General features: G+C 50.1%; 1 protein-coding gene across 2 annotated transcripts in view; it reads right to left on the bottom strand.

Moving 5' to 3' along the window:
* PSMF1 (proteasome inhibitor subunit 1) overlaps positions 1-15,648 on the bottom strand; it is a 31,255-nt gene extending 15,607 nt beyond the window's left edge. For both annotated transcript variants that reach the window (XR_006680577.1, XM_004697892.3), the window contains exons 1-4: positions 15,393-15,648; positions 6,890-7,042; positions 5,779-5,861; positions 3,328-3,513 (exon numbers count right to left, since the gene is read on the bottom strand). Coding sequence is in view for 1 of the 2 variants with exons in the window: in XM_004697892.3 (XP_004697949.1) it covers positions 3,328-3,513; positions 5,779-5,861; positions 6,890-7,042; positions 15,393-15,521 (551 nt within the window). In the remaining variant the exon portion in view is untranslated. The remainder of the gene's footprint in view (positions 1-3,327; positions 3,514-5,778; positions 5,862-6,889; positions 7,043-15,392) is intronic.
* Positions 15,649-15,884: the final 236 nt, after the last annotated feature.

The raw sequence follows: 15,884 nt of genomic DNA, 5'->3' as shown, positions 1-15,884 counted from the left end.
TGTATAGATGTGCTTTACACAATTGATCTATGTATTGTGATGAATTTTATGAGCCCCAATAAATTGATTTAAAAAGAAAAAGAAAAAAGAAAAGCCATACCCCGTAACGGGTGGGTTTGTTTCCAAATGTGCCATTCAATCCCAGTGATCTACACATGTGTCCTTGTGCCAGTGCCACTGTTCTAATCCTTGTCGTTTTACAGTGAAGGTTTGATATTGGGAAGTGTGACGCTGCCTACTTGTTCTTTCTCCCGATGGCTTGTGCCGCTCGAGGCCCCTTGCGTGTCCAGGTCAGCTCTGTCAACGTCTACAAAGGAAGCCCAGCTGGGATGCTGACTGCAGCGGCACTGACTCTGATTAATTTGAGGAGCAATGTCAATAGAAAGCCTAGCGATTCATACACAGAGGATGTCTTTCCATTTACTTAGGTATTCTTTCCTCGATGTGTGGAAGTTCGGTGTATAATTCTTACGCTTCTGTTAAGTTTATTTCTAAGTGCTTATTCCTTCAGCTAGGGGTTTTAGGGTAGTCATTTATGAGTTCTACTATGTGTTTTTGGATAGTCATTAGGCTTTTCTATACATAAAAATCTCATGTTACCTGCAAATATGAGGGGACCTTCAAAAAGCAAGTTCCATTTACTTTCCATTTAATTTTTCCACTAACTTTTTGAAGCCCCTTCATAGAGTTTTTTTAACCTCTTATTTTCTAACTTTCTTCCCCACTTTTGGCTGATGACGCCAGCTGGAACCTGCGGTAGAATTTGAACAGGAGCGCCAAGAGCATGTGGATTATATCCCGCTTTGGGGGGTATGATAACCCTTTGTATATATTGTTGGATTCCATTTGCCAGGGATTTTCTTGGGGGTGGGTTAGGGTTGTAGTTTGTTTCATAAGGGTTCTCAGATATGCATTCCTAAGGAAGACTGATGTATAGTTTTCTGGTTATGTCTGGTTTGGGGATCAGGGTAATACTGCTCTCAGAGAACGAGCTGGGAAGTATTTCTTCCTCCTCTTCTATATTTGGGTATAGTTTGTGAAAGATTGGTATTAGTAAAAATTCCATTATGAAGGAAATTTAACAATATACCAAAAAAAGGAAGATGAAAGTGTAATGAGCCACTGAATTCCCTCCCACCCAGCTTCACTAATGATCAGTATTCTACCGTCTTTCTTGTGCCTATTTCTCCCACCCCTCCCACGTGCCTGTCCTTTCTGGCAGTGGAAATGATTTCAAAGAAAACCCTAGACCCGTTGTTTCACCTTTAAATGCTCCAACAAAAATGCCTCTAATAGACATAAAGCTTGCTCTTAAACTAACCACCCTAACCAGAAATTACTTCACCTGCAAAATGAGCCGTTATCTCATGCTGTATAATACCTGTGCATGCTCAAATTTCCCCAGTGGTCTCAAACTTGTTCGCTGACACGACTCTTACATCTCTTTTAATCGGTAAGAACTCCTCCATTGTTGTTTCCCGATGCCACTGATGTTATGGAGGAAAAAGAGCCCACCTGCCTGTGAAATGTCCCCCTGCTCTGTCTCATCATGGGTCCCTGGAACTCTTCCTTGTGGCGCGCCCGCCTCCTGTCTGCCGGCCAGCCGGGGGCAGTCGCGGTGAGCAAACCTTGGCCTCACTGCAGGAGGCAGGGCCTGCCTGGCTGCTCACCGGGTGCAGGTGTGGTCAGTATACACCATGCCTTGGCCTCCCACCTGGCGGGTTAGTCACTAGAATCTGCTCCTGCAGACATGGCACCAGCAGCTGTGCAGCACAACGATCTCATTCGGTCAGGACTCTCAAGATAAGGATCTTGACCTTCATAATTGTCACCTCCAGCTCTGTCTAATTCCCAGTTTGGGAGGCAGAGCCTCCAGGTATCATTCTGGAAGCTCTGATTGCATTTTTGCTTGGCACAGTGGTGGTGGTGGTGGTGGCACAGACCTCAAAAGAGCTGCTGGACCCCCAGGAGTCCCACACAGTGGAGAAACACCCCAGAAAGTGCACAATGTGCGGACGTCCTGCCAGATGTTCAACTAAAGGTTGAACCTCTATCAATCACCAGAGTTAAAGGCCATTTTATGTATGAACGAACGCGCAGTATTTTTTATACTCCCTTCAAAGGCACAGACATTTTTGGGATGCATGATTGTCCTTGTAACTCAATAACCTGTCCACAAGGTTCCTAGGAGTTACACAGCCACATGCATTTCAGAAAAAGCAAGTTGTACCCACAAGTTTTGAGTGACTGATACAACACACCTATCAGCCAGCTGTTGTCCCTGTCAAATCTAAGAGAACTTCACCTACAGGTACATTTCAAGATAGTAGATGGGATTTCCCAGCCTATTTGTCTTCAAAGGGCACAGAGGCTCAGAGAGTGAGAGAGAGATACTAAAGTCAAAATCTCCCCACCGTGCTTCCTGTCCAGGGCTTAATCTCAACTCTTGCCACCACACCCGGGATAGATCACAGCCGGGACCCTGCACAAGCAGGGAGGCCACCGAGAGCCCAGCCCTGACCCTGTGTCATGGCTGGTGACTCAGGACCCAGGGTTTTTGAAGTTTTCCAAATAGAGCCACCAATTATTACCCTTAATAATGAAATTAAATTGGTTTAATTAACCACTTAAATTGGTTCCCCGGTAACTAATCTCAGGTACAAAGTTGCAAACCAGAACGGATTAAGCATGGCCGCTAACGTCTGCTGGGCCCTTACTCTGTGTGGCAGCCAGTATTCGGGTGAACCTGCGCCCCTCCGGGCAGCCACCCCCACTATGATGACACCACACTGTGTGAGCTAGGGGCCGGCTCAGCGGTAGACACGTCTCCCCGGCCCTGCCTTGGGGTGGCAGTTTCCAGTCCTAACTGCTGCCACCTGAACCCCAAAGACCTGGGAAGTGACTTACTCACACCAGGCGGCTGCGGTCAGACTCAAGGGGCTACACTGGAGTGAAATGGGTACATGCTGAGGGAAGTCCTGTGAAACCGGTCAGAGTCAGAACTCGATGGGGCTGCCTTGGTTTTTGCATCTCCCAAGAAAACTTGACCCAAGAATTCGGAATATGGAACCACGGATCATCTGGTAGCAACCCTCAGACCGTTGCTGCGGCCCCAAAGGCACTGACTGGGGTCTGCGGGCAGCCTCTAGGAAGGAGACAGGCAGCCCCCCGAGGCTGCGCAGGGAAGGACTGGCCGCAGGGTGCCAGCTGTCCACTGATCTCGCGCTACCTCCACACGCGGAGCCCTCTGGCGCAGTGGCTGAAGACATGGGGGACGAGGGGCCCAGTGGGGGGACTGGAATCCCCCTGCAGATGGACTCTACTCACCAGGGAGGCTGCCGGCTGGTGTGGGGGTGTTGTGGGAGGATCCGCAGGGGGTCCACCTCTCTGGCAGTGGCAGGCGGGAACTCCTTGTGAGGGCTGCTCACGCTGGCCTTGTCCCAGTAGTCTTGGATAGGGGTGACGATCCCAGACACAATTCGAGACCGCAGCTCCTCACTGTTCTTGTAGGCCCTACAGGAGGTAGACGAGGTGTCAACGGCCTGCTGCTGGCTGGCGGCCTTCTGCCCAGTGTTCTGCCGGCGGCGGCGGCCACCCTGACGGCTACGCTTGGTCTGTTTGCAAGGATGGGAACAGGCCGTCCGGCGGACCTGGGTGAAGGGGGCGACAGCCCGGCGTTGTCTCTGCGGTTTGGGCCTAAGCGTCTTCGGCATCTGAGTTGCCCCGCCTCACCGCCCCATCAGAAAGAGCTGAGGATGCAGGGCCTGAACTGGGTACCCTCTGCAGACACCCGCCCGCCTTGCCCTCAGCCTCATTGTGTGCTCACCCCATGTCAGGGGTCAAGGCAGGCAGGGCTCCACGGGGTGGGGGAGGGGGCAGTAAGCCAGGTTCCGGGGCCTCGGAGGCAGGGCTCTTGGGGCTTCAGGCTGAGTTCTGTTGCTCCTGTCTCTCTCCCCAACCCTGTCAGAGCCCCCTCTCCCTGCCAGGAAGGAAAAGCCAGGAGAGCTCTGGCTGTGGGGTTGAGACGGGATTTAAGAATCTCCCCTCAAAACGCCTACCATAGCTTTAGTTCAGTTGGTGGCAGGGCCCACCAACACACAAAAATTAATACTAACTTTGGACACCTGAAGATCAATACTCAAAACAGAATGCCAATGAGAATCATGCCTCTTAGAAAATGCTGAATGCCCGTATATACTCTATAAGCCGACCCGAATATCAGCCGAGGCACCTAATTTTACCACAAAACCTGAATTAAAAATGTGCTGAAAAACTCGGCTTATATACAAGTATATTTGGTACACAGTCAAATATGTACAGTATCTGTCTGCTGGGAATTACAAAACGATCAAGAAGTGAAATTAGAGGAGCATACTATGTTCATGGTTGAGAAGGTGCTAGGTGGAAAAGGTATCGGTGCTCCCCAGCTGGTCTGCAGGTTGAACTCACAAACTATGCTGTCGAGTTGACCCACTCACCGTGACCCCACAGGGCAGAGTAGAACTGCTCCATGGGGGGCAAGACCTGCCGACGGCCACAGCTCCCCATGTGCAGTGGCTGGTAGGGTCAAAGTGCTGACCTTTCAGTTCAAGGATAAGCGATTTAACCACTGTGCCACCAGGATCGCGCTAATAAAAATCTCAATAAGGTATTTATGGGCATAGAAAACAGGGATTTTAGAGTAGCCACACTATGTGGACAGGGAAGGAAAAGGGGAGAGTCACTGTATCACTGGATGGTGTTAGGTGCCATCGGGTTGGTTCCCACTCACAGCAACCCCATGCACGAGAATGAAAGAGCGCCAGCGCGACACCGTTCTCACAATTGTTCTTAGGTTTGAGCCCACTGTCGCAGACACAGTGTCAATCCAGCTCACTGACGGTCTTTTCTGCCACCCCTCTACTTTACTAAGCATGATGTCCTTTTGCAGGGTCTACTATCTCCTGATAACATGTCCAAGGGACCTGAAGTCTCACCATCCTTGCCTTTAAGGAGTATTCTAGCTGTACTTCTTCCAAAACAGATGTTTGATCTTCTGGCAGCCCATGGTACTTTCAATGTTCTTCGCCAACACCGTAAATCAAATGCATCAATTTCTTCTTTGGTCTTTCTTATTCATTGACCAACTTTTCACACGCATTGGCCAGAAATACCATGGCTTCGGTCAGGCACACCTTAGTCCCTACAGTTAATAAGCCTTCCTCCAATTTGTTGATGTATTCTTCCTATACAGTCCAGCTTCTCCGACGATTTTCTCGGCATACAGATTGAAGAAGTATGGTGAGAGGATACAACCCAGGCACACACCTTTCCTGGTTTTCAACCCTGCAGTGTTCCTTTGTTCTGTTCAGATAATTGCCTCTTGGCCCATGTATAGGTTCCTAAGAGCACAGTGAAGTGTTCTGGGACTCCCATTCTTCTCAATGCTATCCATAGTTGGTTACGATGTACATAGCCAAATACCTTTGCATAGTCAATGAGACACAAGTAAATATTCTCTGCATTCAGCCAAGATCCACGTGGCATCTACAAATGATATTCCTTGTTCCATGTCCTCTTCTGAATCCAGCCGGAGAACTCTTTGGGATGAATGAACAGTCTACTGGGGAGAGGGAGGGCGGTATCCAGAGTGAGCCAGGTTTCTGGCCTAGTGACTGGGGGATCCCATCCCTTTTAATTTTATTTTATAGTGAATTGGGTGGCAGTTAGGAGTGCTGGTAGTGTATTAGTTATGCTCTCTCTTCATTTGCCCAGGGAGAAGATGGCATTGGGAGGTACCTGTGGAAGTCACCCAGGTGTTCTGCATCGATGTAATCGCCCAAGTTCAAAGTCAGGTCTGCTACTTGCTGTGAGCCACAGTCCTGGAAATAAGGGGAAACAAAATGACATGCAACTTGTTCTTCATCACCATTCCCGCTCCCCTTGCTGCACCTGTGGCTTTTATATCGCGGAAAAGGCGTTGCTTGCACCAAAAAACCCACTGCCGCCGAGGCAATTCCAAAGCAATCCAACTCATCGTGATGTTGCAGGACAACTGCTCCCTAAGGTTCGAGGCTGTGCGTGTGAGTGTTACAGGAGCCGACGACCCCATCTCTCTCCTGCAGAGGGGCTGGCGAGTTAAACGCCCAACCTTGCATTAGCAGCCACTAACCCACTGCATTAAAGCCTAAACAGGAACTGTATGCACCTGCTCTGAATGAACTGTGGCAAATAGGGGAAATGTCAACTGAGTGGAGGTAGGGGTGGAGTCCAATCTGTCAATCAAGTGGTAGCCAGATGACACCTCCTTGGGGGTGTGGCCTTTTGTGTAAGAGAAAAACTGAGAACACTTCCTCTCTCTTTTGCCCCCTTCTGCCGTGAGGGGTGGTCCCATGTGGGCCACTGACCCTAGGAGCCAAACTCCAAACTGTGTGTGCCTAGCCATGAGCCCACCAATCTTAGATCCATGCACCTCTCCACCTACCAGCCTGTGAGCTCCCTGCTTCCCACTTCACATGTCGGCCCTATCGGCCTGCAACTACTCGAGTCTGAAGAAAGCCCTATCAGATCTACGAACTTGAGTTGGACTGGACTGGGCTGGGCTGGGCTGCCTTTCTGATAAGAAATTACTACTTGATATTAAGTTCTTCCTTATACATACAAATATCACTCTAGACAACCCAGCCTAACACATGTACCTAACAAATGTAACTTGGGAACTGATGTTGTTTCCAATACCAGGGATAGCCTGCACTTTGGAATTCTTGCCTCAGGTAAGAGTTCTAGTCGTGGGGTAAAATGGGAAAAGGTCCACTCAAAGCTCCTGATCCATACTGTTCAATGGGTTCGTCAAGGAACAACTCCACTGTCCACTGCTATCCGGAGATGGCAATGTGGTGTGGAGACTCACCAGCACATTGATGATCATGCTGTTCTCCACGGTGACAGCCTTCACAAGGAGCCTTCTGGATTCATCCTTAAACTCATAGCGGAGCACATAGAGGTCTTTATTGTGGTTCCACCCAGCTGGCAGCAGTTCTGATCTCTTATCGTTTGGACCTGACTGAGAAGACACCCAGGGTTGAAAGGAGGCAGCTCATGATCTCAGAACACAGAATTGTAAAGACCTTTACAGATAATAGGAACCCACTTCCTCACTCCACCCACGAGGTTGTGGATGTCGAAAGATGTGACTGGTTTAAGGCCACAAAGCAAGTCAGAGGTCTGGGACCCAGGTCTGTGGGTTCCTGGCATCCTGCTCTCTCCTCCACAGCCAACTGCCTTCACTGCACAGCACCCTAACCTTTCAGGAACCTGGAACAGGTGTTTCCCTATCATCTCCCCTCGAGAACAGGCATCCATCTCAATCCTGAGGCATTGCTTCCCAAGTTGCAACGTTGGGCTAGGGTTAGTTTTTCTTAGCATACAGATTCTTCTCAGCGGACCCAGACAGGTGGAGAGAGAGAGTCCAGTGTTCAAAACCCTCCCAGCAACAACATGTTCCTGGGCCAGATGGCTTCCAGGAGGTTCTACCAAACATTCAGAGAAGAACTGACACCAACACTGTTTAAGTTCTTCCAAGAGATGGAGAAGGAAGGCCTACTCCCTACTTCACTCTACAGAACAAGCATCACCTTGACACTCAGCCAGCTGGAGACACCCAAGAGACGACAGGCCACTCTCTTAGGAGCAGAGATGCAAAATCCTAGCGAACGGCATTTGACAGGAGAGCAACAGTCATAAAACCACGATCACATGGGCTTTATGCCAGAAATGCAGGATAGTTCGACCAGTGCAATACACCGCATCAATCGCATAATGAAACGCACCTGAAACCACCCAACCTCCGTTCTTGATGAAAACCCCCAAGGAGAATGGAGTGAAAGGGGAAATTCTCATTACAACTCAGGGCAGATACAAAAAGCCACCAGCTAACATTGTAGTCGGGGGCAAAAGATGACGTGCATTCCTGGAAGATGGGAATAAGGCAAGGGTGCCCACTCTCACCACTCCTCTCAAATTGTATTAGAAATCCTAGCCAGAGCAATAGGACAAGAAGACGACACACAAGGACGTAGCCAGCCTGGAAAAGCAGCAGTGAAGTCTTCTCTATTCGCAGATGATATGATCCTATACATAGAAAATTCCACCATCCACCAGAAAATGTCTTCAACTAAAAGGGGAATCAAGTTGGGATGGTGGTGATTATAAAGTCAACCAACAAAACACAGTTGGGTTTCTCTACGTAAGTAGAGAGAAATCCGAAAGGGAAAATAAGGAAACAATTCCATTGACAACAGTACAGTACCTAGAAATAAAGCTAAGCAGACACACGGAGGGCTTATATGATAACAAGTAAGAAACACTGCTAGCAGAGAGCAGACCTGTGCTTGTGAGGTCTGACTGACATGGGCCCGAGAGGGCACAGATGGCATCAGGGAGTTCCCAGGCTGCAGATCTTTATCAAACAAGACAGCCACATCCACGACTATGGACTGGAAGATTTAATGTCGCAAAGTTGTCAGTACTGTCCAAAGCACTGCTCAATACCCTCCTGATCAACATTCTAACAGCCTCTCTTTACAGAAATACAAAAACCCAATCCTCAACTTTACATGGAACTGCAAAGGGCCCCGAAGAGCTAAAGCAATGTTCAAAGACAGAAGTTCTGCTCTGCCCCACTGGGCGACAGTGCACCAGAATAGACCCCAGGGCAGTGGGTCTGGTTTGGGTTTATTCAGCTCCAGGAAGCAGAACAGCACTGAGATACTCCGGCCCGAGGGACAAAGTGGAGGACCACGTCTATGCTCAGCTGGTATTTGATCAGGGCGCTAACAAGTCTATTCAAGGGGGAAAGAAAAGTCTCTTCAGTGAATGGTGTCGAGAAAACTGAATTTCCACATGTAAAAAAATTAAACGGGATCCATGCTCACGCAATATATTAAAAACAAATTCAAAATGGATTAAGGATGTAAGCATGCCAAGTAACAACATGAAATTCTTAGAAAACACAAAGGCAACGCTGTCAATTCTAGCTTTTAACAACCGAATATGGTTTCATAAAGCAAAGACAACAAAAGACAAAAGAAACAAATGAGACATTGTAAAAATTGCAACCTTCCTTTCATCAAAAGACTTCACAAAGCAAGCTGCCATCTAAAAGGCTGTCTTCAGAAAGCACGTCTGATATGAACCTAGTAGCACACACATTTGACAACAAAAGAGATGTACTGATCATAAAGTGGGCAAAGCACTTGAATGCATGGTTACCGGACATAAGGAAAGATGCTCGGTGTCATCAGTTGACAGAGAGATGCCAATCAAAACCACAAAACGGTAGCATTTCACTCCCACTAGGAAGAATTGATGCATTTGAGCTATGGTGTTGGTGAAGAATATCAAAAGTGCCATGGACGGCAAAAAAGACAAATCAATCTGTCTTGGAAGAAGGGCAGACAGAGTGTTCCTTAGCGGCAATGATGGTGAGATTTTGGCTCACATACTTAGGACATGTTGTCAGGGGAGACCAGTCCCTGGAGATGGGCATCCCACTTGGGCAAGTGGAGGGGCAGCAAACCAGAGGAAGGCCCTCAGCGAGATGGATGGACAGCGGGCTACAACAATGGGTTCGCGCATAGGAACCACTGTGAGCATGGCGGCGGACTCGGCAGCGTTTCGTCTGTGTGCATAAACTCGCTATGGGTCAGAATCAACTCGACAGCGCCAAACAACAGCAGCAACAGGATGGCTAAGATAAAAAACTAACCAACAGCGGGGAAGATGTGGGGATATTGGAAGCTTACCCATCGTTGGTAAAGACGGTGTGGAAAGCAGTGTGGCCCCCAGACTGGAAAGTAGAGGTTCAAACAGAGACTTGTACCCCAAGCCCATTGCAGTGTTCACAACAGACAGAAGTGGAAACAACCTGAAGGCCCACCGAGAGACGAGGGGAAACACAAGATGCGGTACACACACACAACAGCCTGCTTACTACTCGGCCAGCGGATGAAGGCATGACACACGCTGCAGTGTGGCTGGAGCTCGAGACACCCTGCATGACCTCACTTAGATAAAAAGACAAGAAAAGCGAATGTTTGCACACCCAAGTTTATTGAGAGGTTATCAGAGGCAAAGGGAAAGGGGAGGCTAACAGGGGTGGAAAAATTACATGAAGTGTCGAGTTAAAAATAAAAAAAGAGTAGTTGCTGAGGCTGCCTATGTGTAACCAGACTCCTCCCGGAGGGTCCTGCTCTCATGGGGCACCCCAGTTCATTGGCCAGCAAACACCCTTAATGCTTCTGTTCCACCTCCTCGTTCTGGTCACGGTGCCTGGAGTCCTAAAAGCCTGAAGTGGCCAGCAAAGGCACAGCAAGGGGTCTCCCTCCACCTGGAGCCACGGAGAGAAGACAGGGCACCAGGAGGAGGCTATGGGATGCCCCCTTAGCAGTGAGACCAGAGAAATGGGTGAAGCTTGGCTACCATCAACGATCATTCTGATCAAAGATTCCACAGAAGAATCCTGATCAAAAGGGGGAGATGCAAACAAAATTTCAAATTCTTATAGACTCCAGGCTCTCTGGAGCCCAGGGAGGGTGGGTGACCCTTCAAACTATTGCCTTGAGAGGGTTTTTTTTGGGGGGGGGGTGAAATAATTTTATTGGGGGCTCTTACAGCTCCTATCACAATCCATACAGACATCCATTGTGTCAAACACAGCTTCACATGTTGTCATCTTTTTCAAAACATTTTCTTTCTACTTGAGCCCCTGGCACCAGCTCTTCATTTTCCCCCCTCCCTCCCCTATGCCCCCTTGATAATTCATAAATTTTTCTTTTTAATTTTAAAAAAACGTCTTACACCAACTGCTGTCTCATTTCACCCACTTTTCTTCTGTTTGTACCCCTGGCACGGGGCCATACGTTGATCATTGTGATCGCTTCTCCCTTATTCACCTCCCCAACCCAACCATTACCCTCCTAGTATCGCTGCTCCCCTTATTGGTCTTGAGGGGTTTATCTGTTCTGGATTCCCTGTGTTTCGTGCTCTTATCTGTACTAGTATACATGTTCTGGTCAAGCCAGATTTGTAAGATAGAATTGGGCTCATGGTAGTGGACTGGGGGAGGGGAGGAAGCATTAAAGAACCAGAGGAAGGTTGTGTGTTTCATCAGTGCTATGCTGCACCGACTGGCTCTTCTCTTCCTTGAGGCTGTTCTGCGAGGGGATGTCCAATTGACTACTGATGGGCTTTGGGTCCCCACTCTGCCTCCCTCCCCCCATCCACACTGATATGATTTTTTGTTTTAGGTCTTTGGTGCCTGATAACTGATCCCTTTGGCACCTGTGATCACGCAGGCTGGTGTGCTTCTTCCATGTGGACTTTGTTGCTTCTGAGCTACATGGCCACTTGTTTACCTTCAAGCCTTTAAGACCCCAGATGCTATATCTTTTGATAGCCGGGCACCATCAGTTTTCTTCTTCACATTTACTTATGTACCCGCTTTGTCTTCAGCGATTGTGTCAGGGAAGGTGAGCATCATAGAGTGCCATGTTAGTAGAAATTGTTCATGCGTTGAGGAAGTACTTGAGTGGAGGCCCAATGTCCATCTGCAACTGTAATACTTTATAAATAAATATATGTGCATATCTCTATTCCTGTCATTGTATATAAATGTATTTACATATACTATACATGCCTGTATTTAGATCTCTACAACTGTCCTATGCCTCCTTTCCTCCTGTCACACTATCATGTTCGGCCTTCATTCGGGTTTTGGGAATTCCTCTCGGCTACATTGCCCTTGATCAAGGCCTCCCCCCAAGCATCCTATGCCCTCCTCGTCATCAATTTTAGATCACTTGTCCCTGGGTTTGTTGGCACCTCCCTCCTTTTCCTCCATCTCCCCCTCTCCCAAGTCCCCCTGAAACTGCCGGTCCCATTGTTCTCTCCTCTGGATTGTTCATCCCGCCTATCTTGTCCAGACAGATATGCACACACAATAATACGAGCCTTGAGAGTTTTAAACCTCAAACCCAATATATCCCCTAGAGCATCAGTTCTCAACCTGTGAGTCATGATCCCTTTGGGGGTTTAAGGACCCTTTCACAGGGGTCGCCCAATTCATAACAGTAGCAAAATTAGTTATGAAGTAGCAACAAAAACTATTTTATGGTTGGGGGGGTGTCACCACAAGGAGGAACTGCAATAAAGGGTGGCGGCATTAGGAAGGTTGAGAACCACTGCCCTAGAGTCAGCTTCAACCCGAACAACAGTTTAGCTTTAAAAGGTCTTTGAACCATCTAAGGTGGGACCCAATCAACAACAGCCACGTGAAAGATGAGCTCAGAAGGCCAGGGGGCAATGAGCTTATGTTAATGAGGGAAGAACAGCTCGGGGAGTGGGGCGTGCAGGGCTGCACAGCTCAAAGGCTGTATTGGTGCCAAGCGATTGCTCAGGCTGGAAATGGTTCAACTGGCACACGTTTCCCTGTGTATGATGAACAAACTTCAGAAAACAAACGGGATTCTACTGTATGGCAGTGGTTCCACAATGTTGTTCACCAACGTAGCCTATGTATAAGATAAAAAGAATCAGACATGGATGCCTGTGTACCCCCTCCCCCAGCTGAAGAATCAGGCCACCTCCACGACTGTGAAAGCCCCGCCTGTGGCTGCTACATTGCCAACCAGGAAATTCCAACTCAGGCCCAGCTCCTGTGTGCGGAGTAGCACTGCTCCACGGGCTGTCCGGGCTGTGATCTTGGGAAGCCGAACGCCAGGCCCAGGTGGGTCTGCACGGCCGGCCTTTCAAAAGCTCAACCATGTGTGCCACTGTAGGGTGCACAATGACAGTTAAAGAGAGACACGCTCAGAAAGATAAATAACCAAATAAGGTTTACAGCCTAGCGTCATTTATATAAACTTGGAAAATCATGGTCAGTAGTTTGAAACCACCAGCTGCTCCGAGGGCGAGATGAGGCTTTCTACTCCTGTAAAGAGTTACAGCCTCTTTCCACTCCTGTAAAGAGTTACAGCCTCTTTCCACTCCTGTAAAGAGTTACAGCCTCAGAAAGCCACAGGGGCAGCTCCACCCTGTCTCATAAGGGTCCCTATGGGCTGCTAGGACTTGATGGCAGTGGGTTCGAGGTTCGGATGACAAGGATATTTAGGCCTGGAGTAGACAAGGCAGAGACAAAAACCAAAGTGAAACTAAGGGAACCAGAGTGGCTGAGCTGAAGGGGAAAGAGAAAGTTAACACCCACCACAGCTCCTCCCTCCCCCTCCACGCCCCTCAGTCAGTGGCCTCAAGCCTGTTCGGGGTTGTGGGTGTCAGGCTTATTCTGGAAGCCAGGGATTGAATACTGTAATATGCTTTGTCTTTGTTCGGTGGAAGGCCTTTGGATTTACACTCGGGCTTCAGAAAGTTCAAGGGAAGAAAACCCACTATCTTTCCATTTCACTTTCCCACAAACTGTTTAAAGCTCCTTGGTATCATGACATCTTCCCATGTACACCATTCAATCCACCAGAATTCTCCCTTGGAATACAGACGATTCAGGCTGCTCACCACCATGGCCTCTTGCTTCCAGAAGAAAGGATCACTGGCCCTGCACCGGAGCCCGCAGTCCCCAGGCTGCCTGACAGGGGAAACTGATGGAAGCGAGACTGAGAGGGCCTGGCTCTGGTGCTATCTAGCCAAACACACCATTTCAACCTCCTGCTCGGCCCTGACATCAAATATCAGCCCTCCCAAAATTCGAAGGCTGGAAAGTGGCCAAAATGCAAGGTCATGTAGCCTGGCTCTCTGGCATGAAAAACCCAGCTTAGGGCTAGCCCATGGTCACAGGAAACCAGGTGCGGCTGGCTTTAGAATTCGGAGGTTCACCAGGTCGAGTAGGCACAACCATAGAGCCTGAAGAAATTTTCAGTGGCCATGAGGTCACGCCAGTCTCTGGCAATTCCCTTCCTTGTTCATAATCCTTCACGACTTACAACAGAAAGCAGAATTCCCTAGCAGAAGTCTATTCGTCTCTCTCTGGCCAAGGCCCAGGGTTTTTGTTCAAGCTATGATGGTGTTACTCTCTTCTAGCTGAAGTTTTGTCACAACTGTCCCGGACCAGAGTAGACCAAACAACCCAAGGGAAAAGGAGACAATTCAGCTTTCTGCTGAAGGTCAAGTACACACTCTCCGGCCCTTCCGCTCTTATCGCCCCACAAGGGTGGGGAGCAGGAGGTGGTTGAAGAAGCAACTCAAACGGCTGCTGCACTTGGTAAACACCATCTCTCTTGGCAGAGTCTGTAGGCCCCAAGCCAGACAATGAAACCCCACACTTAGCTCGGAGTCCGGGGGGTGTTGTGGGTTAGACTGCTAACTCTAAGCAAGAGCAAGGCAGCTGCTGCTCCTGTGAAGATTGACAGCTTTGGAAACCCTATGGGGCAGTCCCACTCTAAACTTACAGGCTCAGTATGAGTTGGAATCAGCAAGCCGGCAGTGGGTTTATTTGGTTGGTTTTAAAAATAAACCGAAAAGGAAGATGCCTCTCCAGTTGACTTCTACTTGGACTTCAGTGGGCTTAGCCTGCGTGGGACCAGTGTAACCCCAGCAGCAGGGGCACTGGGAGGGAAAAAGCAGATACCATCCTGTGAGACAACAGAACCAGCCATCCCAGTCTGCAGGTTTGCAACCCTTGAAACCAAAGAAAAACTCCCGGGCATAGAATCCATTCCGACTCATAGCGTAGCGACCCTACAGAACAGATTAGAGCTGCTCCTGTGGGTTTCCAAAACTGTACAACTCTATGGGAGTAGAAAGCCTTGTCTCCTTTGCAACCAAGAGGCTGGTGGTTTCGAACTGCTGACCTTGCGGTTATCAGCCCAACTACGCCACCAGGATTCCAAGTATCCATCGAAGGGCACGTGTGACAGCGCTGGCCTGGGCAGACGGGCGGTGGTCAAGGAGGGGCAGCTCCGGAGGAGGAAACCTTCCCTGGCCCTCACACCGCGGGCTGAGTAAGGTAAAAGCTTACTCCATGGCTGTCTGGGGCTTCAGTACAGTGTCAGAGGGGTGTGCACGGTCTCCGGCCCCCAAGCTGAGGGGTCTGACGCAGTTCAGTGGGGTGTGTGCTCCAAAGATTACCCCCACAGCCCCGGAGTCAGGTCCCTGCCATTCTGGCCAGGGGCACTGCCAGGTTGTGCGGATGGGAGTCTCTGCCCTGGGCCTTCCTGGCCAGGTCGTGCCAGCCGTGTTGAGACGCTCGGGGGTGGGCGAGGGCCCGTGAACACCTGCCCGGCCCGCGGGCTCCGGCAGCGGGGTCAGGAGCCCGCAGGCCCCCGCACTGCGGATGGGGAGGCCGGCAGACGCTCTGGATGCGCGCTCAAGACCCCCCCACCCCCACCCCCGGCTCCGCAGCGTACCTGGTCGCCGGCCCCCAGGCCGCGGTAGCCGTGCGTCACCAATTCCCAGTGCAGGAAGCAGATGAGCGCGTCCTGCGCGCAGGTGATGGCCGGCGCGGCCGAGGCGTACAGCACCTCCAGGCCCGCCATGGGCGCCAGCAGCTTCTGCGGAGGGAGGGAACAGGGGTCGCGAGGACGGTGAGCCGACACTGCCCTCCGAGACGGATCGACTCGGCGGGCCCGGCTCCGCCTGCTCTAACGCGGACGCCACCCGCCGCCTAAATGGAGCTGCCCGGGGGCGGGGCGAGCGGGGCGGGGCACCCGGAAGTGGGGGGCCGGCGCGCCTGCGCGATCGCGCGCCCGGCTGGAAACGGAAGCGCGACGCGTGAGGTTCCGCCGCCGTGCACCGCCCGGGACGCAGAGCCGGCTTCCCTTTCCACGCCGAAGCCCCATAGTTTCGGGCTTCCTTGTTTTGGTCTTGCCCCCATTGCCTTCGGCGTCCAAAATGCCATA

The sequence above is a fragment of the Echinops telfairi genome, unplaced genomic scaffold, assembly GCF_000313985.2.
Source record: "Echinops telfairi isolate 266 unplaced genomic scaffold, ASM31398v2 ScPeMD7_5592;HRSCAF=6446, whole genome shotgun sequence".
NCBI classification, from domain to species: Eukaryota; Metazoa; Chordata; class Mammalia; order Afrosoricida; family Tenrecidae; genus Echinops; species Echinops telfairi.
This window is presented reverse-complemented; position numbering and strand designations above follow the sequence as displayed.